Source organism: Eimeria acervulina, genomic scaffold (assembly GCF_000499425.1).
Source record: "Eimeria acervulina Houghton genomic scaffold, Eah_scaff39, whole genome shotgun sequence".
Classification (NCBI taxonomy): Eukaryota; Apicomplexa; class Conoidasida; order Eucoccidiorida; family Eimeriidae; genus Eimeria; species Eimeria acervulina.
Genome location: NW_013549842.1, coordinates 34,201 through 55,541, shown reverse-complemented (window position 1 = coordinate 55,541; position 21,341 = coordinate 34,201). Strand labels below are relative to the sequence as shown.

The window sequence follows — 21,341 nt, the reverse complement described above, 5'->3', positions numbered from 1 at the left end:
GGGCTGTTTACGGCGCTTTCCTCAGTCCGGTGCATCTTTGGTTTTTTCATGCCAGCGTCTATTTGAAGTGCAGTAAGCTGTCTTTTGTTCATTCTTCTTCTGTTTTGCGTTGCAGAAGGATTTGGCTTCTTTTTTCGTGCTGTTAGTGTTTCAAGTGGAGGAACAATCAAAGATAAACCTTAAAAAGCTTTCTCCTAACCTGCTGCAGCCTTGTCTCTACAAACGCCGCTAGGTGGCGCTTGCACAAACGGCAGCATGCAGAAGGCAGCAGCAGCAGCAAGTGTCGTTGCTACTGTCGCTTAATGTAGCAAACAAACAAGCAACATGAGTCGGTACTGCCCATCCGTGCACGGGCTGTGCATTCAGTTCAAATGAACTTCGATTTAATTTGCTGCATGCGGACTGGCGCTGCCACTGGCGTGTGGGAGCGATTTTCTCTGTTTTTTGTTGCCATTTGCTCCGCTGCGAGCCGACCGGTACTGCTCATAGGCGACGGAGTCCTTGGGGTATGTGAAGTGCATAAGTCCATACTGCAAACCAATCAAGGAAAACCGAAGCAAGATACAACTTGCAGCACGCGCCAACAAAAACAAGCTTAGAACAATGAACACTCGAAAGCCGTCCTTTTCGAGCGAAGACAGCTGCTGCGAATAGCATTGGAGAGGGGAGAGGACGGCGGGCGGTATCTGACGATGAGTTTGAACTTTCTACAGTTGCGTCTGACCAGATGCCAACTAAAGCAATTAACAAAGAAGAACTCACCAAAAAGAAGCAAATGGTCCACGGGAAGGCAGTGGCCACCAGCAACGCATTCGCCAAGGCCTGCACACAAAGACAAATCCAAAACGTTCCCTTCTCCCTGTACAGTTCATAGAACGTCTACAAGACAGCAAAAGCTAGCGGCACCTAAACGATAAAGCTGTGCCGCATGCAGATGTTTGCACACTCTTTGAGCTCAGGAGGGAAGGCTGATGCTTGGAATTTCCCTCACGTCTGTATTCCTTCGGGCGTCTGCTGCTGTGTGAAAAGGAACTCCCGTCTTATACCCAAAAATCGACTCCGCTGCAGCCAAGCAAAGGCAGTTGAAGGAGGGGGACTGCGTCCGTCAGTCTGGCCTGAGTCTGGTGGTTTGTGCAGCTCTCCAACTGCGTGCGCAGTGTCTTTTTTTCAACGTTTGGTTAGACTACTCGCTGTTTACGCTTTTAACTACTCCGCACTCCAGTGTAGGCGTCCATGCAACTGTCTATTACAAGGCATTTACCCAATAGAGCAATCACTGGAGAGCCCAGCAGAGCCGACACGCTGCCTTCGATGGCAATCTGAGTGGCGAATACTGTCGCTCGAGAATCGGGCTCCACGATTTCAGATAAGATCGGCCGGTTAACACCGCTGGGACACCATGAGATTGCGAAACCTGAAGTGAATCGGATGAAGCGCAAAGAAAAATTTAAATAGGAACGGTATCCTCTTTGAGACCAAGGCAACACAAAAGGAAACAGTCTTGATGAAGCGAATGGAAGCAGAGGGAGGTACTCTTTGCACTGAGAAGGAAACAGCTGGTGTAAAGAGCAGAAACCGCGGGCGCCTCACCGCGATACAGTTACACCATATCGTTGGTTCTATTCCAGCCACGTGAAAGTACAGTTCATGCATGCGTACAACATGTATATATATATATATATACATATATATATAATCATGCATGCGCACAATATATTAATCATGCATGCGCACAATAGATAACGTGTATGAAATATGGCCCCTACAAAGTAGATGGTGCGCTGCGTTGAATGGCTTTCAAAGGAGAGCATTTATGTTTTGTTCGCTTGCCTTCTTACACCTTGCGAGGGCGATGATGTTGTTCGCTTACCGAGGAAAAGCATGTCTACTGCATATAGCCCAAAATACTCTGGCCTTCTGGGGATACCCAGCAAGCCAGCGTAGATGAGGGGTAGGGCCAAGAGGGTACCGAGCTGCCCCACGAGAGGTCGCCCGTGGAAAGCGTTGATTCTTTCTGCTTGATCGCCCAGCCAACCACCGAAGAGGGAGCCCAGCAGACCGCCTACAAGAGGGCAAGCAGTGAGGAGAGAGGCCTGCCAATCCGGCATACCCACGTATTGGAAATAAAGAGTATAAAACTGGAAGGCGTGCAGCGGGATGTAGCCGCAGATGCCCTGCAGCAGCAGCAGCAAGAACGTCCGGCTGAGCGCAGCGCGACAGAAGTTGTTGCACCGACGGTAGAGTTCATACAATGCACTTTCTCGGTTTCTTTTAACTCCCTCCAAAGCCCAAACTCCCCTCATTTCATCTAATATTACTACTGGATGACGGCGCGGTTCCTTCGCAACGATCTGCACCAGCGCCGCTGCAAACAGTGACAGAACGCCTGCCGAAAAGAAAGCGACTCGCCATCCCTGCAACCGCAGTAAGAGCAACATAAAAAAGAGAAACGTACACGCAAAGTTCAAACAAACAAATTAAAAACGGGTCGGGTAAATGGGCAATATATGACAAGATCGAAACGAACCAGTTCGCATATACTATTGACGTGAGCACGGTAAATAACACTGCAAAATGGAAAGTACTAAGGCGAACACTTTCCCTTTTTACTTCTAAAAGGCTCGTGAGTTGTCCACGCAAAAGCAGCTACCAGGGAAGCCTGTCCCATGCAGTGTCGCATCTTGCTTACAACCTTTCATGAGATGTATGTTCTCGTGGTAGGGATTTGCTCAATTAATATTTGAATTGTTCGACGCACCTCAACACCTTCTACGACAGTTAAGCTGGCAAGAGAGCCCCCCATCATCGCGCCCAAAATGCACCCTGAACAAGCAAAACAATTCGTCAAAAAGGCCGAATACGTCATCTTTTATTCCAGTCCTTTGCTCTATTTTCGTTTCTGACGACTGCCCTTTCGATGCACGCGGATTCCTCTTTCACCCTTAAGCCTGCATGTCCAGAAATTCAAGTGCAGGGCTAATGAGGAGCTGGCACTTAAGGCTAATAAGGGTTTAGGCATTCGGCTTGCCGGCGCAGAGGAACAGCTGAAGCCACCCGAAGTGTTCCCCCCGCATTGTTGGAGGGAAGAGGTCGGCTATGAGCGACTGCGCCACAGGGCCGATGCTGCGCAGTCGCAATTACGTGGAAGGATCGTCGCTAAAAGGAAGGCCCGCAGCACAGGTAGCGAGAGCACCAGCAGGCGCAGCATCAGCAGCAGTAGTGCCCGAAGCAGCAGCAGCAACAAAGTCGGCAACAGCAGCAGGAGCTGGGTAGCTGTTGCTGGTCAGATGTTGAGCATCTGGCTACCATTGAAGTTCTCATTCACCTGGCCATGGCCACCCCATTCAGCACTTTCAAAAGAGCGAACTGCCAGAAGAAAGTGGAGCTTGCCAGAAATATCGCCACGACTCCCCAACCTGCGCATCCTATGGACAAGAGCCGCACGCGAGACGTCCTGTCAGCCAGCAACCCCCAAAAGAGCCCTGAGATGGCCTGAGAAACGCTCTGGAGATAGCAGAAGAAGGCAGAGCAGACAAAAGCAAAGCAAGCAAAGGGCGCATCAACCATGACGTACGACTCCTGTACTGGTAGTGAACAGAACAACAGCCTCTCGGAGAGCACACATCGCCCAAGACCAAGAAAAGTGAAAAAGGGGAATCAAAAGGCTTTCCTGATAAAATACAAGCGAGCCAAGATCCTGCAGTGCCCAGTGGAAGTCGGATTGGAGCGCTTTGAAACTGGCGGGCATCAGCTGCATGTCTATTCCTTCGATGCCGCATACCACGTTCAGCACTGAGCAGACAGTACACGCATCCCAGGGCCCAAAGGACCTACAATGCACAGCCCTGTTTGGACGCAGCAACTCGAACAAAAAGTGACGCATGTGGTGGTATGACTGAAGCCTGATTCAAGCTGCCTCACCAGCTTGGGTCCTCGCGGTAGAAGCCCTCAGCTTGAACTCTCCAGGCTCGCGGGTTTTGCTCTGCCTTTCATGGCTGAACAAACAAAGCCCAAGCAATCCCAGACAAGCCAGTCCATACGGAATGGTAGTGGGAAAATAGCAACAAATGAGGCGCGGTGGCGATAATGAGTGAGGACGCAGGCAGGAACATCAGCTGCATGCTTCTCGGTATCTCTTATGCAGCCCTCCTCAGCTCCCTGTATCTGACAGATGAGTGCAGGCCGCAAAAATCCGCTTGGTGTGAGGACAACTAGGGGTTTCGGGGGGTTTTAATGCCTCACGTTTCACTTGCCGGCCCTCCCAGTAGCCCTCGGTTTTCGACAGAGTCAGCTCTGCTCTCTCCTGCTCCGCTTGCTGCGGAGGCAGCAGAAGGCTCCATGTTGTTGCTTTACGGAAGATGTTTCGCACCCATAAAATGAACTCACACCAGAGGAAGCTGGTGGTCCGGATCCGACAGTCGGCTGCCCGGCGCGGTTGACGTTGACAGTGGCAGGGGTGAAAGGCAGAGCAGACCGTGCATTCCACCACTGGAATTTATCACACACAAATATGCAAGAAACCTAAATGGAACAACCGGTGTAGGCTTAGCCATCAACGTGCATACCATGCAAAGATCGGACCAGTGTGCCTAATACGGGCGAGAATCAGCCAAGCCCGGCGTGAAACCTGTAGCACTGAAATTGTTTCGTAGGCGCAAAACTAAGCATTAGGCGATTAACTTGATTATGTCAAAAATTAGGAGAGGCTTTGCCGTTAGATCAATCGAGCGATTCCAGACACTGGCGAAACAGGACTCAGACAGCGAAGCCGCCGCTGCCGCCTCGGGCGCCGATCTATGATGACACCGCAAGGCAAAGGGCTCTAACTTGGGGCAAAACACGATATTGAATGCCAGTTGCAACTGTAGAAGCAATTAAAGGCAACTTAGAGGTACCGTTATTACGAAGATCTTTAGGGGTTGCCTTAATTCTCTCTGCACGAACAGCTCAGGGTGACCGACTGGCTGTTGGTGGGGCTGTGAGGACTGAAGCGAACGCAAGCCGCTTACTGTTCAATTGAATTAGAGAGCCACTCGCTTATACTTACGCACTCAGTATACAGTATCAGGACTGAAGTGAACGTTTCTTCTTGAGTGCGGATCCGAGCATCAACGTTTGCTGCTGTAGCAAGGTCTCTCTCAGATGCTGACAGACATATCGGCATCTGCTTGCATCAGGGCTGCTCGCAGTCAAGAGTAGTGTTTAACAATTCTCTGAGTTGTTCATGCATGCGTTTGAGGCGCGTGTATGCATGCACGGGGGGTTACCTCTCAGCAGGTGTTGCACCAGGTAGTCATGGCGAGATAAGAAGTGAGACTCTCGTTGTTGCTCCTCTCAACCTACCGGGCTAGCGCCCGGTAGGTTGTGAGGAGCAAGTCCACGCTGCGAACCCCAGAACGACAATGGCGGCATGGCGTATAGTATAGGGGTGAAGACGCATTGCTCGACAAAGGGACGGGGGAATTTTCGCATACTCTCCTTACAATCTCCGTGAGAGGCGCAGCCTTTTCTCCAGACGAATGGTAGAGATTGATCCGGATCTTCCCTCTGGTGGGGATACCACCAGTGGCAGGCTCGTCGTCGCATTAAAACAAGCGCCGTATCTGGATTCCATCAAAGTGATAGTACTGCTATTGCGAAAACAATTCATGGAGAATGCCGTCGCGCTTAGCGGCCGCGGGCTATGAGATGCGGAGGCAGTGGATGAATTTTCTTTTCCCATGGCTTGAGAAACTTCCATCAATATGGCAAAATAAGGGGATTTGTGGCCCTTGGTATCTCAGCACCCTCAGAGACTGGACCTAAATCTCACCAGCGGCTGAAAAGAAGGTAGGTGGTAGCACTATGGGCTTTCAACAACTCGCCTGGCATATAGGCAGGCAGCTATAGCCCCTCTGTAGAGTGTTAGATAAAAACTTCACGTTGTCGGGCCCCTAACGACAGTTAATTGCGAATTAGCTCCCACAGGAGAGATCAGGCGGGGTTCCGAACCTACTCATACGGTGGATTGGCAATGGACTGGAACCGTGAGGGGAGGCTGTGACGCCCGGAAAGGAGGTTAAATGCACTTTAAGAACTCTTATGAACTCTTAGCTTAAGCTTTTGGCTCATTTTAAAGTCACGAAGATCTTTGGATAAAAGGGAGGACTGTCGTTACGTAGCATTCTCGGCAAGAAGTTCGTACGCCTCGTGCCCGTTGGCCACTGGGGGCCAAGCGGATGTTTAGCATTTGTATGCAGTGTTTGCAGATGCATGAAGAGAAGATACGTGCACAGTTGCAAGTGAGAATGCGTTTGCAACATGCGTTGCAGCACGGTGCGTTGAAAGTCATGTCAGCCCTGCTCCTCTCCCTCCTAGAGCCAGGAGGCCCTTGGGCAGCAGTGCGCAGGCTGGCTGGCAAATGGGAATGATGCCATCGGCCGTTTTTGGGCAGTTATACTATCAATGGGCTTTTCGCGTTCTAGCAGCTTACGACGGTCTTCTCCTAAGACGGAGGATCCGCAATAGTACATCGACAGCTGCCACCACACAATACCACGCACACACGGTGAAAGGTGCAGTGGTAACGCATCTGTAGTTGGCTCCTACTTTGAAAGCTTATCTTTTAATTAAACGAATTCGTTAAATGATGTCAATCCAATTAATTAAATTTCTGTAGCTTGTTCAGCGTATTCATCAGCAGGTCCCTCGCCGCCTGCCGGTCTTCGCGCTGTACACAACGGGCGACGGCAGATGGAATAAAATGAGGCACGCTTTGACAGCCTAATTGACATACACATAATAAAAGTATTTAATTAAATTGAAAAAGAACGAAACCAAGAAATAATTGAAAGGCTGCAGCTCGAACCAAAGGGGCCGCAAGGATGCCGCGCCGCTGGCCCGAGACAGGAGCAGTGAGGAGGAACGGCAGTGGCCGCTTGCGCATGGGGGACTCAAGTGTACGTACACCTTTGTTAACAATTTCAAGAATCAATGGCTGCCTATTTGTTTTAATTCTGGATCCTGTCTCGCCAATTTACTGTTCGGGCTGCTTGGCTCGCGCCGCATGCAGCGGCAGCAGCAACAGGACCAGCAGCAGCAGCAGCAACTGCATGACTAGCAGTAGCAATAGGGCAGCCAAACACTCCCAGCAGCGCTCTTTGAGGCTACATCAGCACTAACATCGAATCTCACTTTTGCAGGTGCAGCAGCAGCAGCGGCAAGGGGAGCAGTAGCAGCAGCAGCCTCCGTCTCGCTCCCGAAGTTGTAAGCCTTCTCCTTTGACATCTAGGGGCTTCCTTTTGAGTTTCTCTCCTCAGCACATCCCAGTCTTCGCCTTTACGCCATTTGTCCACTCTTTTATCTCCAGCTGTTGCGACCACCGCCGCTGCCGTTGTGCTGCTCCTGCTGCACCAGGAACTCTACTCGTCCCACAGGTGTACGGGGATCTCGCTGGGGCGGGCCTGGAGCTGCTGCTGCTGCTGCACCAGGAGAATTGGCCGCCTTGCAGCAGCAGCAACAGCAGCAACGGCAGCAACAGCAGCAACGGCAGCAGCGTTAGCAGCAGCGGTAACAGCAGCAGACCCGGCAGTGGCAATGCTCGTCTTCGGCCCTGTGATCTTTTTCTCTCCACTTCAGCTTCGACGAGCAGCTGGCCCTACAGCTGCTGCAGCAGCGGCAGCAACCGCAGCAGCAGCAGCAGCAGTAACAGCAACAACAGGGCGTCCGATGGCCGTTTCTGCGGATCGTGTTGGTTGAGGGGCTTTCTGGATATATCGTTTGTCCTCTCTTTGGACTTTGCTTTTCTTGGTGTTGCCCCTTTTCTCTGAAGAGCCTCAGCAGCAGCAGTAGCAATAGCACGAGCAGCAGAAGCATAAGGAGGTGCAGCAACGCCAGCCGGACGAGCAGCAGCAGCAGAGCCAGACGAGCAGCAGGAACATCAGCAGCACAAGCATCGTGCGCAGCAGCACGAGCAGCCGCAGGCGCATTTAGAAGATGGGTTTGTGGGCGCGTTTGTGCCCTCGCGTTTGTGGCGCGGAGTGGCCTGTGCAGCTTTTGTGGCTGGTGTTGGAAAAGTTGGGTTTTGAACGGTGGGCAGTGAAATTCGAAGAGGGATCTGCGCAGCAGAAGCGCCTGGGGAACCTGGTGGTGCGTACGCATGCAGCAGCAGCAGCAGCAGCGGCAGCAGGGCAGCAGCAGCAGCAGCCAGACTGTCCTGCGAACGCGGCACTCGGGCTCAACAGCTGGACGAACTGTGTACGAACGACCCAATACACCTGGTGGAATTTCTTACCTTTGAATTTGCTGTCGCAAATAACACAACCCGCGAACTTTTATTTCTTAATAATGGCGCTGCTGCAGACGGTCCCGCAGATCAGCGACAGCGACGGGATGCCCACGTTCCTGTTTCCTTTGGGGCTGGTAATGGTGATAACGGCTGCGAAAGACGCATATGAGAACTTGAGTCGCGCGCGCGCAGACCGCATGGAGAATGCGCGCCGCTGCACTGTATGCACACCTCAAGGGTTGACAACGGTGGCTTGGGCTGAGCTTACCCCAGGCAGTATTGTTAAACTCGCAGCAGATGAAGCTGTTCCTGCGGATTTGGTGCTGCTGAACTGCGCCGACCCCTGTGGAGTTGCTTATGTAGACAGTGTACAGCTGGACGGCGAAACGAACCTAAAAAACAAGATGTGTATTCCTAGCATTGCAGCACTGGTTCAAAATGATGCAGATGCCGCCCGTCTCAAGTGTACGCTCTTCCGCCCTTTTCTATGCACACTGCAAGTTGCTCTGAGCGCCTTCTTGTTTGCTTCCTCTTGTTCATTTGTTGGTGGTTCCCCGTTTCCGTTCGTCTTGTTGATGCTGTTCTTGTTGGTGTGCTGTGGCTGTTTTGCTTTTGTCGTTTTTGTTGCTTCTTTCGTGCCGATCGTTTTGCTCCCTTAGGATGTGCTGTTGTTTCCTTTCTCTTTCCGGCTGTTTCTGTCTCCTTGTGTCTCTGTTCGTTGCCGTCTGTCTTTGCCTTCTTCGTCTTTCCCTCAGTATCTTCCTCTCATTTTTCCTTTTCCTTTCTGTCTGCCTGTCTTCGGACACGCAGGCGCACTGCTTCATAGTGTTGATTTGTGTCTGAGCGTTTGTTGCTTCTGTTTACTTACCTGCATTTCCGTATTTCGTCTGTCTGTTTGTCTGCTGCTGGTTGTTGCTTTCCCGCTCTCTCGGTGTTCTGCTGCATCCGTTGGTTTATGCGTTCGAAGGCCGGCTTTGCATGCATTCTCTGCATTTGTTCGACATAAAGTTAATACATGTGCCACTATAATATATTCCACAATAATGTTAAGTGGCGTTTTATTTGATGCTTTCAGTGGAAATACACTACGAAGTGCCGTCTGCTGAACTGTACAAATTCTCGGGGACCATTCTGCTGCTGCCCTCTGCAGACAGCAACGCAGCAGCAGCAGCAGGAGCAGCACCAGCAAAAACAGACCCACCGATTTCTCCAGGCAGTCTCCATATGGCTGTCTCGCCGATGGCTTCAACCCACAGCAACGGGGGCCAGCAGCAAATGACCGAGAGGCAGCAGCACCGGCAGCAGGAAGAGTTGCTGCTGCAGCAGCAGCAGCAGGAGGAAGACTTCTTGGTGGGAGGGACTGCTGCGCGCGGCGCTTCGCAGCCCGCTCTTCTGCAGCAGGAGCAGCAGCAGGAGCAGCTGCCACTTCAGCCGCCGCCGCAGCAGCTGCAGCAGCAGCAGCAGCAGCAGCAGTACGCTGTTGACGCTTCTCAGTTTGTGTGGCGTGGGGCAACCGTCCGCAGCACGGAGTGGATTTACGGCCTTGTGGTGTACACGGGCCATCAAACGCGCATCATGAAAAACACAAAACAAAGGGAATTGAAGTACTCGAGAACGCAGGTCGTGTACAACCAGCACGCTGTCCTCCTCGCCATTGCGCAGGTCTGCTGCTGCTATCGCTGCGGCTGCTGTTGTTGCTTTGGCTTCTGCTGTTACTGCGGGTGCTGGAGCATCTGCTGCCGATGGGAGTTGCTGATGCGGCGTTTGCAGCTGCTGTCGTTGCGGCTTCGGTGTTGCTGCTGGCGCTGTTGCTGCGGCTGCTCTTCTGTGAGGAATGAGAGGGTTGTTTGCGGACTGTGCGGATGTTGCCTGCAACAGTTGGGTTTAGGGTTTAGAGTTTGGGTGTGCGCTGCAGTTTATTATCTGCGCGGTGGCAGCTGTGGTGTACGCATTCAAAAGCCAGCATTTGTTCGCTGACGCCTGGTACCTTGAGACCAGCTGGGTGTCAGGCATTTCGAATTTCCTCACCTCCTTGGGCGTCGTAAGGCTTTTAGGGTTTAGGGTTTAGGGTTTAGGGTGTCTGCTCTCTCAAGGCGAGCTGGAAACGGCGTGTCAAGTCGCTCATTCCGCGAAACGAGGGTGGAGGGATTGAGGTTTAGTCGATTGGGGTGCCACTTGCTGGATTTAGGGTTTAGGGTTTAGGGTTTAGGGTTTTGTTGTGTGGGTGCGTAGGCGTTTGGGCGATACGTGCTGCTGCTGAGTTACTTCGTGCCCATAACTCTTCTGGTGCAGCTGGAAGTGTGCCGGTGGTGTCAGGCGAGTTTTTTATCTGCAGACAAGCGCATGAAGAGCAGTAGCAGCAGTAGCAGCGTGGGGGGCGCTGCGGCGCAGTCTGTCGCCCTCATGGATGAGCTGGGTAGCGTAACGCACATTTTTTCAGATAAGACCGGGACGCTGACGCAGAATTTGATGCAGTTCAGGTGTCTCGGCATCCAGGACAGGGTCTACGGATACGACGAATTCGAGGAAGAGGCAAGGGTTTTGGGTTTAGGGTTTGGGGGTTGGGGCTTGGCGTCCGGGGTCTGGGGTCTGGAGTTTGGGGTTTAGGGTTTACATCTCAGGATTTAGGTCTGGGGATTTCGAATTCCGTTCGTGATTAGAATTAAGTGCGAAATTGTGTGCCTGTGGGTCACGCTTGTGAAGGTCTCATGTCTGTTTAGTGTCTGGGGTGTTTGGCTTGCTTTTAGGGTTTCGGGTTTGGAATAACCGCTTACGGGTTAGGGTTTAGGGTTTAGGATTTAGGGCTTATGTTGCATTCGGAATAAGGCTTCACGGTTCAGGGCTTTAGGGTTTTGAGGTTTTAAAGCTCAGAGTTTAGGGTTTAGGGTTTGTGTGGTGTTGTGCTCAGAAGTCGTTTGTGGTGTCAGAAGCCTGTAGCGACTTGGAGCGTCTTGGCTCTCGCCATCCGTCGATGTCTTTAATAGGAGAAAACGAGTACTTAAGGCGAGGAAAGAAGAGGACAGAAACAGAAGAAGATGCAAATGTCTGCCCCAACGGCCACGTGAACTTCAACTTAAAAAGCTTCCTAACCGGCGTCGCAGCGGCTTCGCCTGAACACCGCAAAAAGGTGCATGCATGAAGAAAAGAGCAATCATGCATTCATGCAGATTCGGGGGTGCTTGGACTCGGGAATATGTACAATGCAGTAGTCCTGCTGCTGCTGCTTCTTGTGCTGCTGCTGCTGCATGGGCAACGGTAGCCGCATTCGGCCCGCACATCTCGAACAGGAGGGAGTAGGGTCAAGCGCTTAGAGTTTGCGGTTTAGGTTTTAGGATTTAGGGTTTAGGGTTTGTGCTGCAGGCTCGCGATGCCTTGCTGGTTTTGGCGTTGTGTCATTCGGTGCTGCCCAAACCCTCGGCGCCCCTGCCGGAGCCTCTTAACATCTGCTGCAGCACAGACGCTGCTGCGGCTCCTGCGGCTGCTGAGACTCTCGCTGGTGAGACCGACGCAGCACCTGCTGCTAAGGCTGCTGAAGGTGCTGCAGGAACAGCGTACCAGCTGCAGCAGCAGCTGCAGCAGCAGGGAGTGCGAGGAGATCAGCAGCAACAAATGCATGAACAGAACTCGCTGCAGACAGCGCAGCAGCAGCAACAGCAGCAACAGCAGCAGCAGCCATTAACTATCGCAAGTGGACAGCGAGCGACGCCGACGGAAGGGGAAGGCGAAAGAGAGGCAGCGGCCGAAGGCGAGCCAGCAGCAGCAGAAACTGGTAAGGAGAGGACCGTTTCAATTCGTTCCGTTGCCGTTTCCCCTGAGTCCGACTGTGGGGATCAGGTGTCTCTTGCCACCGATGGTTCTGCTGCTTCTGCTCCTGCTGCACGTGCGGATAATGCAGCAGCGCAGCATGCGGTCTTCCGCCTGCCCACGCCGGAGCACGGGCATCCCCCCAGCAGCTACAGCAACAGCAGCCGCTGCAGCAGCAGCAGAAAAAGCAGAAGAAGAGTCTTGGAAGGGGTCCGCTGGAGCTACAGCAGCTGCTACAGCGACAGCAGCTGCTATAGCGACAGCAGCTGCAGCAGCTGCAGTAGTGAGGATGAAGGCGAATACTCCCCTGCGCCACCAGCCTCCGCAGCAACAGCATTAGCAGCAGGGGCAGACACAGCATCGCGCGGCAGCAGCACCCGGCAGACAACTGTTCGTCAGCAGCAAATTGGCAGCAGCGTAGCAGCGCGCGGAGGGCACAAATTTCAGTATATGAGAAACCCCTCACTACACACGGAGGCTCCGGCTTTTCAACGTAACCCTAAACCCTAAACCCTAACCTCAAACCCTAAGCCGAGAGAGGCATTAGCCTTAAGACTGCGTCAAAGCTCGTACAGGGAGCGACCTGCGGCGTGGGGTGCACTGCACGCTGCTGTTTCTGCTTCTGCTTCTGCTGCTGCTTTCACTGTTTCCGTTTATATGAGCCATTTCCTGGTGCACTTTTGTGACTGCTGCTGCTGTTGCTGCAGCTGATGGGGAGGCGGCGGTGGGTTGCGCGAGCGTGGATCCCCCATCCATTGACGGGGACGGGAATGCTGAAGGACCTGCAGCAGCAGCAGCAGAAGCAGCAGGGAAAGGAACAGGAGGAGCCGCGTTATCGTCACCGGCGCTGAGTGCGTCCTCTGAACAGCCTCAGCTGTCGCCGCCGCCGCTGCGGCAGCAGCAGGAGGAGCAGCAGCAGGAGCAGCAGGAGGATGAGGGAGGACTGATGCTGTCTCGTTTTCCTTTGGAGCTCTCTGCTGCGTACGACGCTTCAAGCCCTGATGAGCTGGCTCTAACTGCAGCAGCAAAACACTTGGGCGCTGAGTTCATCTGCAGGCCCAACTTAAACACCATTCAGCTCGCGGTTCGCTCCGACTTTGCTGCGGAGGCCCTTCTGAGCGAAGCAGATCGCGCGACAGTTCGCACCCTCATGGACACCTACCAACAGCAACAGCAACAGCAGCAAGGGAAGGGGGAGCAGCCGGAGCAGCAATCAACCGAGCAGCAGCAGCAGCAGCAGCAGGAAGCGGGAGTTGTGCCGGTGGTGAACATAGAGCTGCTGGAGGTTTTGGAATTCGATAACTACCGAAAGCGCATGTCCGTGGTGGTGAGGGATCGTGATGGGCAGCTGCGGCTGCTGATGAAGGGAGCAGACACCAGTGTATTTGCTGCTGCTGCAGCAGGACAGGAGGAAGCAATTGCTTCCTGCAAGGTGCAGCTAAGCGAAATGGCGCAGCGAGGACTTAGGACCCTTGTACTTGGCCAGCGATTCGTCACTCCGAAACAATTCAAAAAATATCAGGAAAGCAGCCACGCGAATTAATCCTGCTGCTGCTGTTGCTGTTGCTGCTGCTACTGTGTTCTGCTTGGAGCGGCAGTTCTGGTTGCTGTCGAGTCACTGGGGGCCAAGCCCTGCTGAAGGCAGATCCTAAGGATTGAGCCCGAAAGTACCCAGTTGAGGGTTTAGGTTTTAGGGTTTAGGGTTTAGGGTTTAGGGTTTGAGTGCAGGCGGAGTTGCTGGCCGCAAAGGACCAAATAGGAGAAGATCGCGAGGCAGCAGTTGCTGCGGTGTTTGCACGGATGGAGCGAAACATTGAAGTGCTGGGTTGTACAGGGATCGATGACAAGTAGGGTTTAGGGTTTAGGGCTTAGGCTTTATTGTTTGTACCGTTTTTTGTTGCGATATCTCGGTTGATCTAGTTTGTGTTGTCGCTCTTTACCGTTCTTTAGTTGTTCGTTCGTATTTGTATACTTTGTGGTGCCTTTTCTTATTTTCGCTGCGTGGTTCCTCTCTCTTTTCCCTCTCTAGGCGTGGCGTACCTACGCTTTCCCTCTCTTTGTATTTGTTTACCATATCTTTTTGGTTGTTTGGCTTGCTGTTGCTCTTAAGGCTGCAAGACGAAGTGGTCGAGACGATAGCAGACGTGAAGGCGGCGGGGGTGAAGGTGTGGGTATTAACTGGAGATAAAGTCGAAACAGCAATTAGCATTGCTCATAGCTGCAGCCTTCTTACGGACTCGACCTACAATGCTGTTGTAGACGGAAAGAGCCAGGCAGCTGTTCGCGAGCAACTCCACCAATACATGAATTATGTAGTCGCAGCGCAACTCGCCGCCGATGCGTTTGAAGCCATTTCTTTCCGATCTGTGAGGACTTCTTTTAATTTTTCCTCTTTTCCTTCTTTTCTTTCTTCTGATTGTTCTTGCCTATGTTATTGCTGCCGTTGTTGCTTTTGTCTCCTATCGCTATGCTGCTGGTCTTCGTGGTTGGCGGTTGCTGCCCCTGCTATTATTCTCCTTCTCCTTTCGGGCGTTGTCCTCTCCGTCTTCGCCTTTTCTGACTTCTTCTTTGCTTCTCATTGCTTCCCCTCCTATTCGTTCTTTGCTTGTTTGGCTCTTTCTTCTTACTTGTATCTTCCCCTTTCTTCTTTTGTTTCCCTTTTCGTGTGACTGTGACGTTCTGTTTTTGTTTCGGGGGTTATGTTCGCCTTTCCATGTCTTTGGCTTTCTGTTACCCCACTAGTCTCCTTCCCTCCCCTTCTGTTTCATTATCTGTCAACATGTATTTTCTCTGTCTTTCCATTCCTCTGTCCTGCTTTTCTGTCTGCCGCTCTATTTCTCTGGTTTTGTAGCGTTGGGTGCACCTTCCTTGCACTTTCTTGGTGTTCCTTTACTTCCTTCTTTGTGTTTCGTTTGCTCTTTGTTTGTGCATTGCATTTTAAATGTGAGGCTAAGCTGCCTCGTTGCAGCAGCAGATTCGGTGCCTGTGTCTTCACTGAATTTTGCTTCTTCTGCAGCTGCAGCAGCAAGCTTCCGACGTGAGCGAGGAGCCGCGCAGCGTGACCCCTGACCAGCAGCACCAGCAGCAGCAGCAGCGAGGTTCGCGCTGCAGCAAGGCTCCAGCGATTTGCTTCCGTGCTCCATTAACAGGGGCCGACAGCGCAGCGATGCGCAGACCCCGAAAAGCGGAGCCGCCGACTATTCCTTGGGATGCCTTTGTAAAGATTCTGACGTTCAATGCCACAAAGAAAGTCGTCAAAACTGACCCGAAACAGTGCGTCGAACTAGGGTTTAGGGTTTAAAGTTTAGGGTTCCAGGTGTTGAATTACGGGTGCAGGGTTTAGGGTTTCAGGCTGATTCTCATGTTTCAGCTAAGGGACCTCAGGTAACGGATATAGGGTTAAGCGTTGAGGGCGGTTTGGGGTTTGCATTTAGGCGACGAAACAAGCGGCTGTCTCCCCAACAGGTGGAAGACATCGTTCAGGAGTATTTGGAGCACTTTGAAAGGGAGAGCGATGAAGGGAAGGCGCGCGAGAGAAAGGCTCGCAAGACAGCAGCGAGGAGAAAGAGTTTAGGCCGCACAAAAAGCAAACTTGGCTCAGCGCCGCAGGCAGACCAAGCAGCAGAAACAGCGGGAGCAGCAGCAGCACCGGCTCCTGCGGCTGCTGTTACTGATGCTGCTGGTGCGCCCGACGCGGCTCATAAGCTCCCTGAACTCCGACACATCCCTTCTGCATCAGCAGCAGCCGCTTCTGCAACAGAAACACGAGAGGAGCAGCAGCAGCTGCTGCCCGCGCGCTCTGGCGCTGGGATAAATGCAATGGACAGAAGGCAGCAGCTGTCAAGCGCTTGCACAGATATCCCAGCGGTCCAGGGCTACCAAGAGTACGTTCCAAGGGTTTATGCTTTAGGGTTTAGGGTTTGTTGCTGCCGGGGTCTCAGGGTGGCTGGAGCTTTTGGGTTTGTTGTTGGCGGCTACGGCGGTTTCCTTGCTAAGGGTTGGCTTGAAGTTTAGGGTTTGGGGTTCTTGGTTTAGGGTTTGGGATTTAGGGTTTGGGGTGTGTGGACAGGTGCGCGATAACTATAACGGGGGAGGCATTGACGCATGCGTTGTCTACTGCGGAGAACCGGCGGTATTTCTTTGGTTTGGCTTCGCTCTGCAATACCCTCATTGCCTGTCGCGTCTCGCCTAAACAAAAGTCTGAAGTTGTGCACTACTGCCAGAGGTGAGCAGGAAGGGTTTATTGTTTGTTGTTTAGGGTTTAGGGTTTGCAGACCCACGGCACAAAGCTGCAGGAGAGTGAGGTATGCGCGCAGCAACGCAATGGTGGAGCTGCTAGGGCTTAGTGCTTTAGGGTTTTGCACGGGGGTTTATTCGTCGGGTGTACTAGGTTTAAGTACGAGGGTTTGTAGTAGGGTTGATGCGTAGTATTACCGTTCATTGCTTAGTAGTAACTGCGGTTCATTAAGCTTTTTACTGGGGTTTATTAGTAGGGTTTGCTAGGGTTTTTGAGCAGGGTTTTTTGGGCAGAGTTGAGTATCAGGGTTTACAAGAATGCAGCGTTTTCTTGAAAGGTTTATCTTTGGGGTTTATTACCCGGATTTTCTAATGGATTTTATTGCGAAGGTTTATTATTGGCGTTTATTATTAGGGTTGTTTACTAGGGTTTCCCTTTATGGTTTACTCTTTGGGTTTCCACTTAGGGTGGGGTTGACTACTGGGGTTCAGGGTTTAGGTTTTATGGTTTGTGCAGGTACCAGAGCAACACGGTCTCTTTAGGAATAGGAGACGGAGCGAATGACGTGGGAATGCTGATTGCAGCAAATGTTGGTGTTGGCATTCGGGGCAAAGAAGGTCTCCAAGCTGTACGAGCAGCCGACTTCTCTATTCCGGAATTCAAGTCAGTTAGCACATTGTTTGGCTGCTTGTTTATTTGTTTGTATGCTTACTTGTGTGTTCGCTTCCTTGTTTGTTTGTCTGTTTGGTCGTTGGTGTGTTTGGTATTTCTGTCGCTTTGGGGGTTAGGTGTCTCGTTGTCTGTGTATTTGTTTGCTTCAAATTTCATCTGCTCGTTTGCTGTGTGTGTTGTACGTTCGTTTGTTTTTAGTTTGTTTTGTTTGCTCACTGCTCATTGATCTCCGGTTTTCAAACCTTTTCCTTCTTTTTGTCCCTAATTTGCTTGTTTTTGTTTGTTTGTTTTTTAGTTTTATTTGTCGAATTTGTGGCGGAGGCGTTTCCTTCCTGTGTTGCATGCATTGCCTGCTCGCCATTTGCCTTCTTTTTCTTTTCCCTTGTGTCTCACTCTCTCTCTCTTTTCGATGCTTTCTTTTGCTTGCCTTCGTCGCTTTTCTTACCGCTCTTGCATATTCTTGCCATTTCCACCGTTTCCGCTTCTATCTCTTTCGCCGCTTGTTTGTATCTTTCCTTAGTATTCCTTCAGTTTCGTTCGTCTTCTTTCTCTTCGTCGCGGCTGTCTTTTTTTTGCTCCCTCTATCATGTTCTCTGATGTGCCGTTGCATTTTGTTTCTTTCTGTCTTTTCTGCTGTTTCTTCTTTAATACCAGTAGAGCAATAACACATACATGCTTGTAGAGGGGGCCTTTGATGGAGATTTTCTCGTTGTCTTCTCCGCTGTTTGTATTGGGGGCGCTGCTTTGTTATTGCATCTCAGTTGATGTTATTGGGTCTGAAGGTTGAATATACTTTTTTCTGCTTCTCGTCGAGTTAGCTGCATGGCTGCATGCACAGAGGACGTACTCTATGCTTTTTGCATACTCATCGTGCTCTTTATTTCTCATGCACATGCATTTATTCGCTTGTTTTGGTGTAGGTACCTGAAGAACCTTCTTTTCTGTCACGGTGCTGAGGCACTTCGCCGCAATTCGTTTCAAATATATCAAACAATTTGGAAAAATGTGGTATTTGGGCTTGCGGATTTTTTCTACGCCTTTGTCTCGGCCTGGTCCGCAGCGGATCTTTTCAACTCTTGGTTGAAGCAGCTATTTAATGTCCTCTACACTACCTTGCCTGTTGTTCTTTACTCTATTTTTGATCGCCAACTACCCATGGAAGTCACGCTCCAAACGCCCGTCCTCTACCCGGCCTTTGCAAGTGAGGCGGCGCTGTCCATACACCGCAGCAGCAGATGCAGGAAAACGAAAATAAAGACAGAAAGGCACAGCATTTCAGGATCTGTTGCTGACGTGATCCGGGGCCAGCAAAGGCGGATTATATGCACTTCAGTGCTTGTGCATGCCGCAGCAAAAAAACACTGCTTCTGGGTTATTCAAATATTTGTTCGACGTATTTCGGTTTGTTTGGTGCCTCTTTTTGCGTCTGTATGCAGAACTGGGGGTTCAGCGCTTTGCAGGGGCGGGGCTGTTTTGGCGTTGGTTCGTGTACGCGCTGTTTACGGCATGTTGTTGCGTTTTTATTCCTCTTTACGGCCTCGGATGGGGCCTTGGAAATTCGCATAAAGAAGGACATTTGGCCTTAAGCGTTCGGTTTGAAGGGAGTTGCGTCTTTTGGGTGATAATTATGGTGAGCGTTGCATACAAACGCGCGTTTTTTCGTTGCGTCTGAATAGTATTGACAATAGTAAAACGCGAAATTATTAATTAGCGTTCAATTTCCTTTGTTGAAAGGAGAATTCGTCTGATAGGTTTGAAGGGTGCGTGCAGATTTGTGGTGTATGCGCAGGTCTGCAACTTGATCATCATTCCGTATTTGCACACGTGGTTTTGGTTTATATGGCTGGCCGTCTTTTTGGATTTTGGGTTTTGGTTTCTTTCCGCCGGAGTTTGTCCTTTAGTTCCTGGTGATTACTGCCCAGATTTATACGGAGCTCTCCGAGCTACGCATTCCCTCAGCCGCCACTATTTTTCAGCCTTGTTGGCGGTCGTGGTGGTGCTGATGCCTCCCTTTTTGAATTGGTTTTACGTGGTGAGTTGAATTTGTTTGCATGAATGGGTTTGCTGTAAATAAACTTTTGCGTTCCTTCTTGTGCGGCAAGGAAGAAAAAAATTTGCGGAGTGCTCAGACCACTCGAGCGATCCTCAGGGGAGTCACGGTGGAATTTGGATATTTTGGGATTTGTATGGTTACTTTTTTGTGCTTTCTTCATTTAGACAATGTTTAGACCCTCCGCCCAGTGCATCATTCGTGAGCGCATTGCCTTGGGCGTATTCGACGTTGTGGTGGCGCCGAGAGGAAACGCAAAGACGGTCGTGGTGGTGCCGAAGACACACAGCGAGGAATGGAGAGGATACGCATTTTCAGAGCAGGTAAGCTGTCTGCTTCCTTCTACTTCTGGCACAGGCATTCCATTGCACGGCAGTAGCGGTAGCAGCAGCACAGATGCGCAGCAAGGTGCGAAACGGCAGGAACATCAGCGTGAAAACTGCAGCAATAGCAGCAGCAACTGCAGCAGCAGCTGGAACAAAGCCGATTTTGTGGGGTCTTGGGGCAAGCAGTCGTTGGTGGTGGTTGCTGTACAGCTTCGTTGTGCTCTTTTGTTTGTTGCTTGCTGCTCTTAGGACCGCACTCGTCTTGGGCATCATCGTCTGTCTATGATGCAATATGAGTATAGTTCTTCGAACTCAGGGAAAGGAGAAATGTTGCAAACACCTGCTGCTGCTGCTGCTGGCCGCCCTCCGTGCAGAGCGCAGCTTCAAGCAACAAGCTTCCGTCCACGCAGCAGCAGGAGCAGCAGCACTATGCAGCAGCAGCAAGAGCAGCCCGATGCTGTTGCTGCTGCTCCATCATCATCTTCCGTCGCAACGAATGCAGCAGCAGCTGGCGCAGCAGGCCAGCGGTGAAACACTTGCGGGTCTAAGCAAAGCATTTAGATACAAACAGACATGCGAAAAGAAGCAAATTGAACAACAATACACAAACAGTACACGCAGAAAAAACACTAACCTTCACATTTGGGGGCTTGTTAGCGAAGAAGCAGTTCAGGATGAAGCAATGGAAGCCTGTCTCTCCCTTGTGCTGCTGCTTACCAGAGCAGCTACCTCGCTGCCTAGGCAGCTAGCTAGCTCGGCAGCTAGCTAGCTAGCCAGCTAGCTATGTACAATACCTTTGCTGGCTTGTGCTGCTGCGGTAGCGCCGCATACTTCTGGTCAATTTCTGCCCGTCCTGCAGTTGCTGCTACAGGTGTGTTTGGTGGTGCTGGTGGTGTGGTTCCTACTTTGGGTTGTCTATGGCACTGTATTACAACTGTACTTCTGCTTATATGTGTATGCATAAATCGAGGAATCGAGTGTATATGCGTACACATTTGCACATATGAATAAGCTGTTCATGGGTTCTCCTTACTCCCTTAGACAGACACGACTGTTCAGTGTACGGACAGCTCCCTCAATGGGGCAGTGCAGCTTTTCATAATTCAAGGGGGATTGGAAATACAATGCATGCAGTAGAAACACAAAACAGATAATGTAGCAATGAAATAGTACAATAATAATTAATATGCAGTATGTAAGCAGCTGCACGCACACCTGCAAAGAACAGCAGGAACAGCTGTCTGGCTGTGGTTGAGTGAGCCCTCTGCACCTGTGCACTGAGTAGGAGAGTATGGGCTGCCTTTGTCTGCAATGCTTTTGAAAGGAAAATCAAAAGAATAAATAAACAACAAAGCAAATACTAACTCAAAACGAAAAGCAATATATCGGTCTTCTCATCGGCTTCTAACAGGGGGGCAGCAGTATACACAGACACTGGCTGGCAGAGCTCTGTAGGCTTTAAGTCAAATATCTCAATAATAGATATAAATTTATAATTTTGTGTGATTATTAAAAGCATTTAAATGCAATTACCTCCTCAAATGTGATACTTTAACTCTTGGGGCGCACGTTTTTCCTTGCTCCTGCAGCAGCGGCAGCAGCCACCATTATAACTCACCTCAGCGAGCCTCTCTGCATGCACGCGCAAAGACGAACGCATGCAAAGGCAAGCCTCTGTAAAGCTTTCGATTACCCCTTTTCAAGACTTTTTACAACAGCGGTAGGACCCCCAGTCGCCTGCTGTTGCAGTAGACAGCTGCTCCTCAGCCACACCGCCACCGTCAGAGAGCAGCAACAACAGCAGCAGCAGGAGCGGCTGCAGCTGCTGCAGTCTCAGCAGCAGCAGCTGCAGCGAACACCAGAAAGACATCGAAGACTCATATATCTGTGCTTTTTGCACTGCCCGGCTCCACACACGCCTGCTGCTGCGGGGGCTGTTGCTGCTGCTACGGCTGCTGCTGCCGTTACGGCTGCTAATGGATGGCC

The 21,341-nt window shown here is 51.2% G+C and overlaps 2 protein-coding genes across 2 annotated transcripts; one reads left to right on the top strand and one right to left on the bottom strand.

Annotated features, from left to right (window-relative positions):
* Positions 1-383: 383 nt before the first annotated feature.
* EAH_00008250 (transmembrane domain-containing protein, putative) lies at positions 384-5,164 on the bottom strand (the record flags this gene model as incomplete). Its single annotated transcript, XM_013395677.1, has 11 exons — positions 384-530; positions 763-822; positions 992-1,062; positions 1,262-1,414; positions 1,871-2,414; positions 2,759-2,823; positions 2,941-2,948; positions 3,326-3,584; positions 3,922-3,995; positions 4,370-4,488; positions 5,048-5,164. 11 exons carry the CDS (start codon positions 5,162-5,164, stop codon positions 384-386), a joined length of 1,617 nt encoding a protein of 538 aa, XP_013251131.1.
* Positions 5,165-7,974: 2,810 nt separating this feature from the next.
* Positions 7,975-18,781, top strand: EAH_00008240 (P-type ATPase, putative; the record flags this gene model as incomplete). Its single annotated transcript, XM_013395676.1, has 17 exons — positions 7,975-8,235; positions 8,341-8,731; positions 9,342-9,928; positions 10,182-10,307; positions 10,499-10,804; positions 11,175-11,393; positions 11,627-12,563; positions 12,778-13,544; positions 13,799-13,917; positions 14,181-14,436; positions 15,087-15,343; positions 15,505-15,954; positions 16,140-16,295; positions 16,824-16,970; positions 17,900-18,180; positions 18,416-18,461; positions 18,769-18,781. The coding sequence occupies 17 exons, from the start codon at positions 7,975-7,977 to the stop codon at positions 18,779-18,781; spliced, it is 5,319 nt and encodes a 1,772-aa protein (XP_013251130.1).
* Between the last annotated feature and the right edge of the window lie 2,560 nt (positions 18,782-21,341).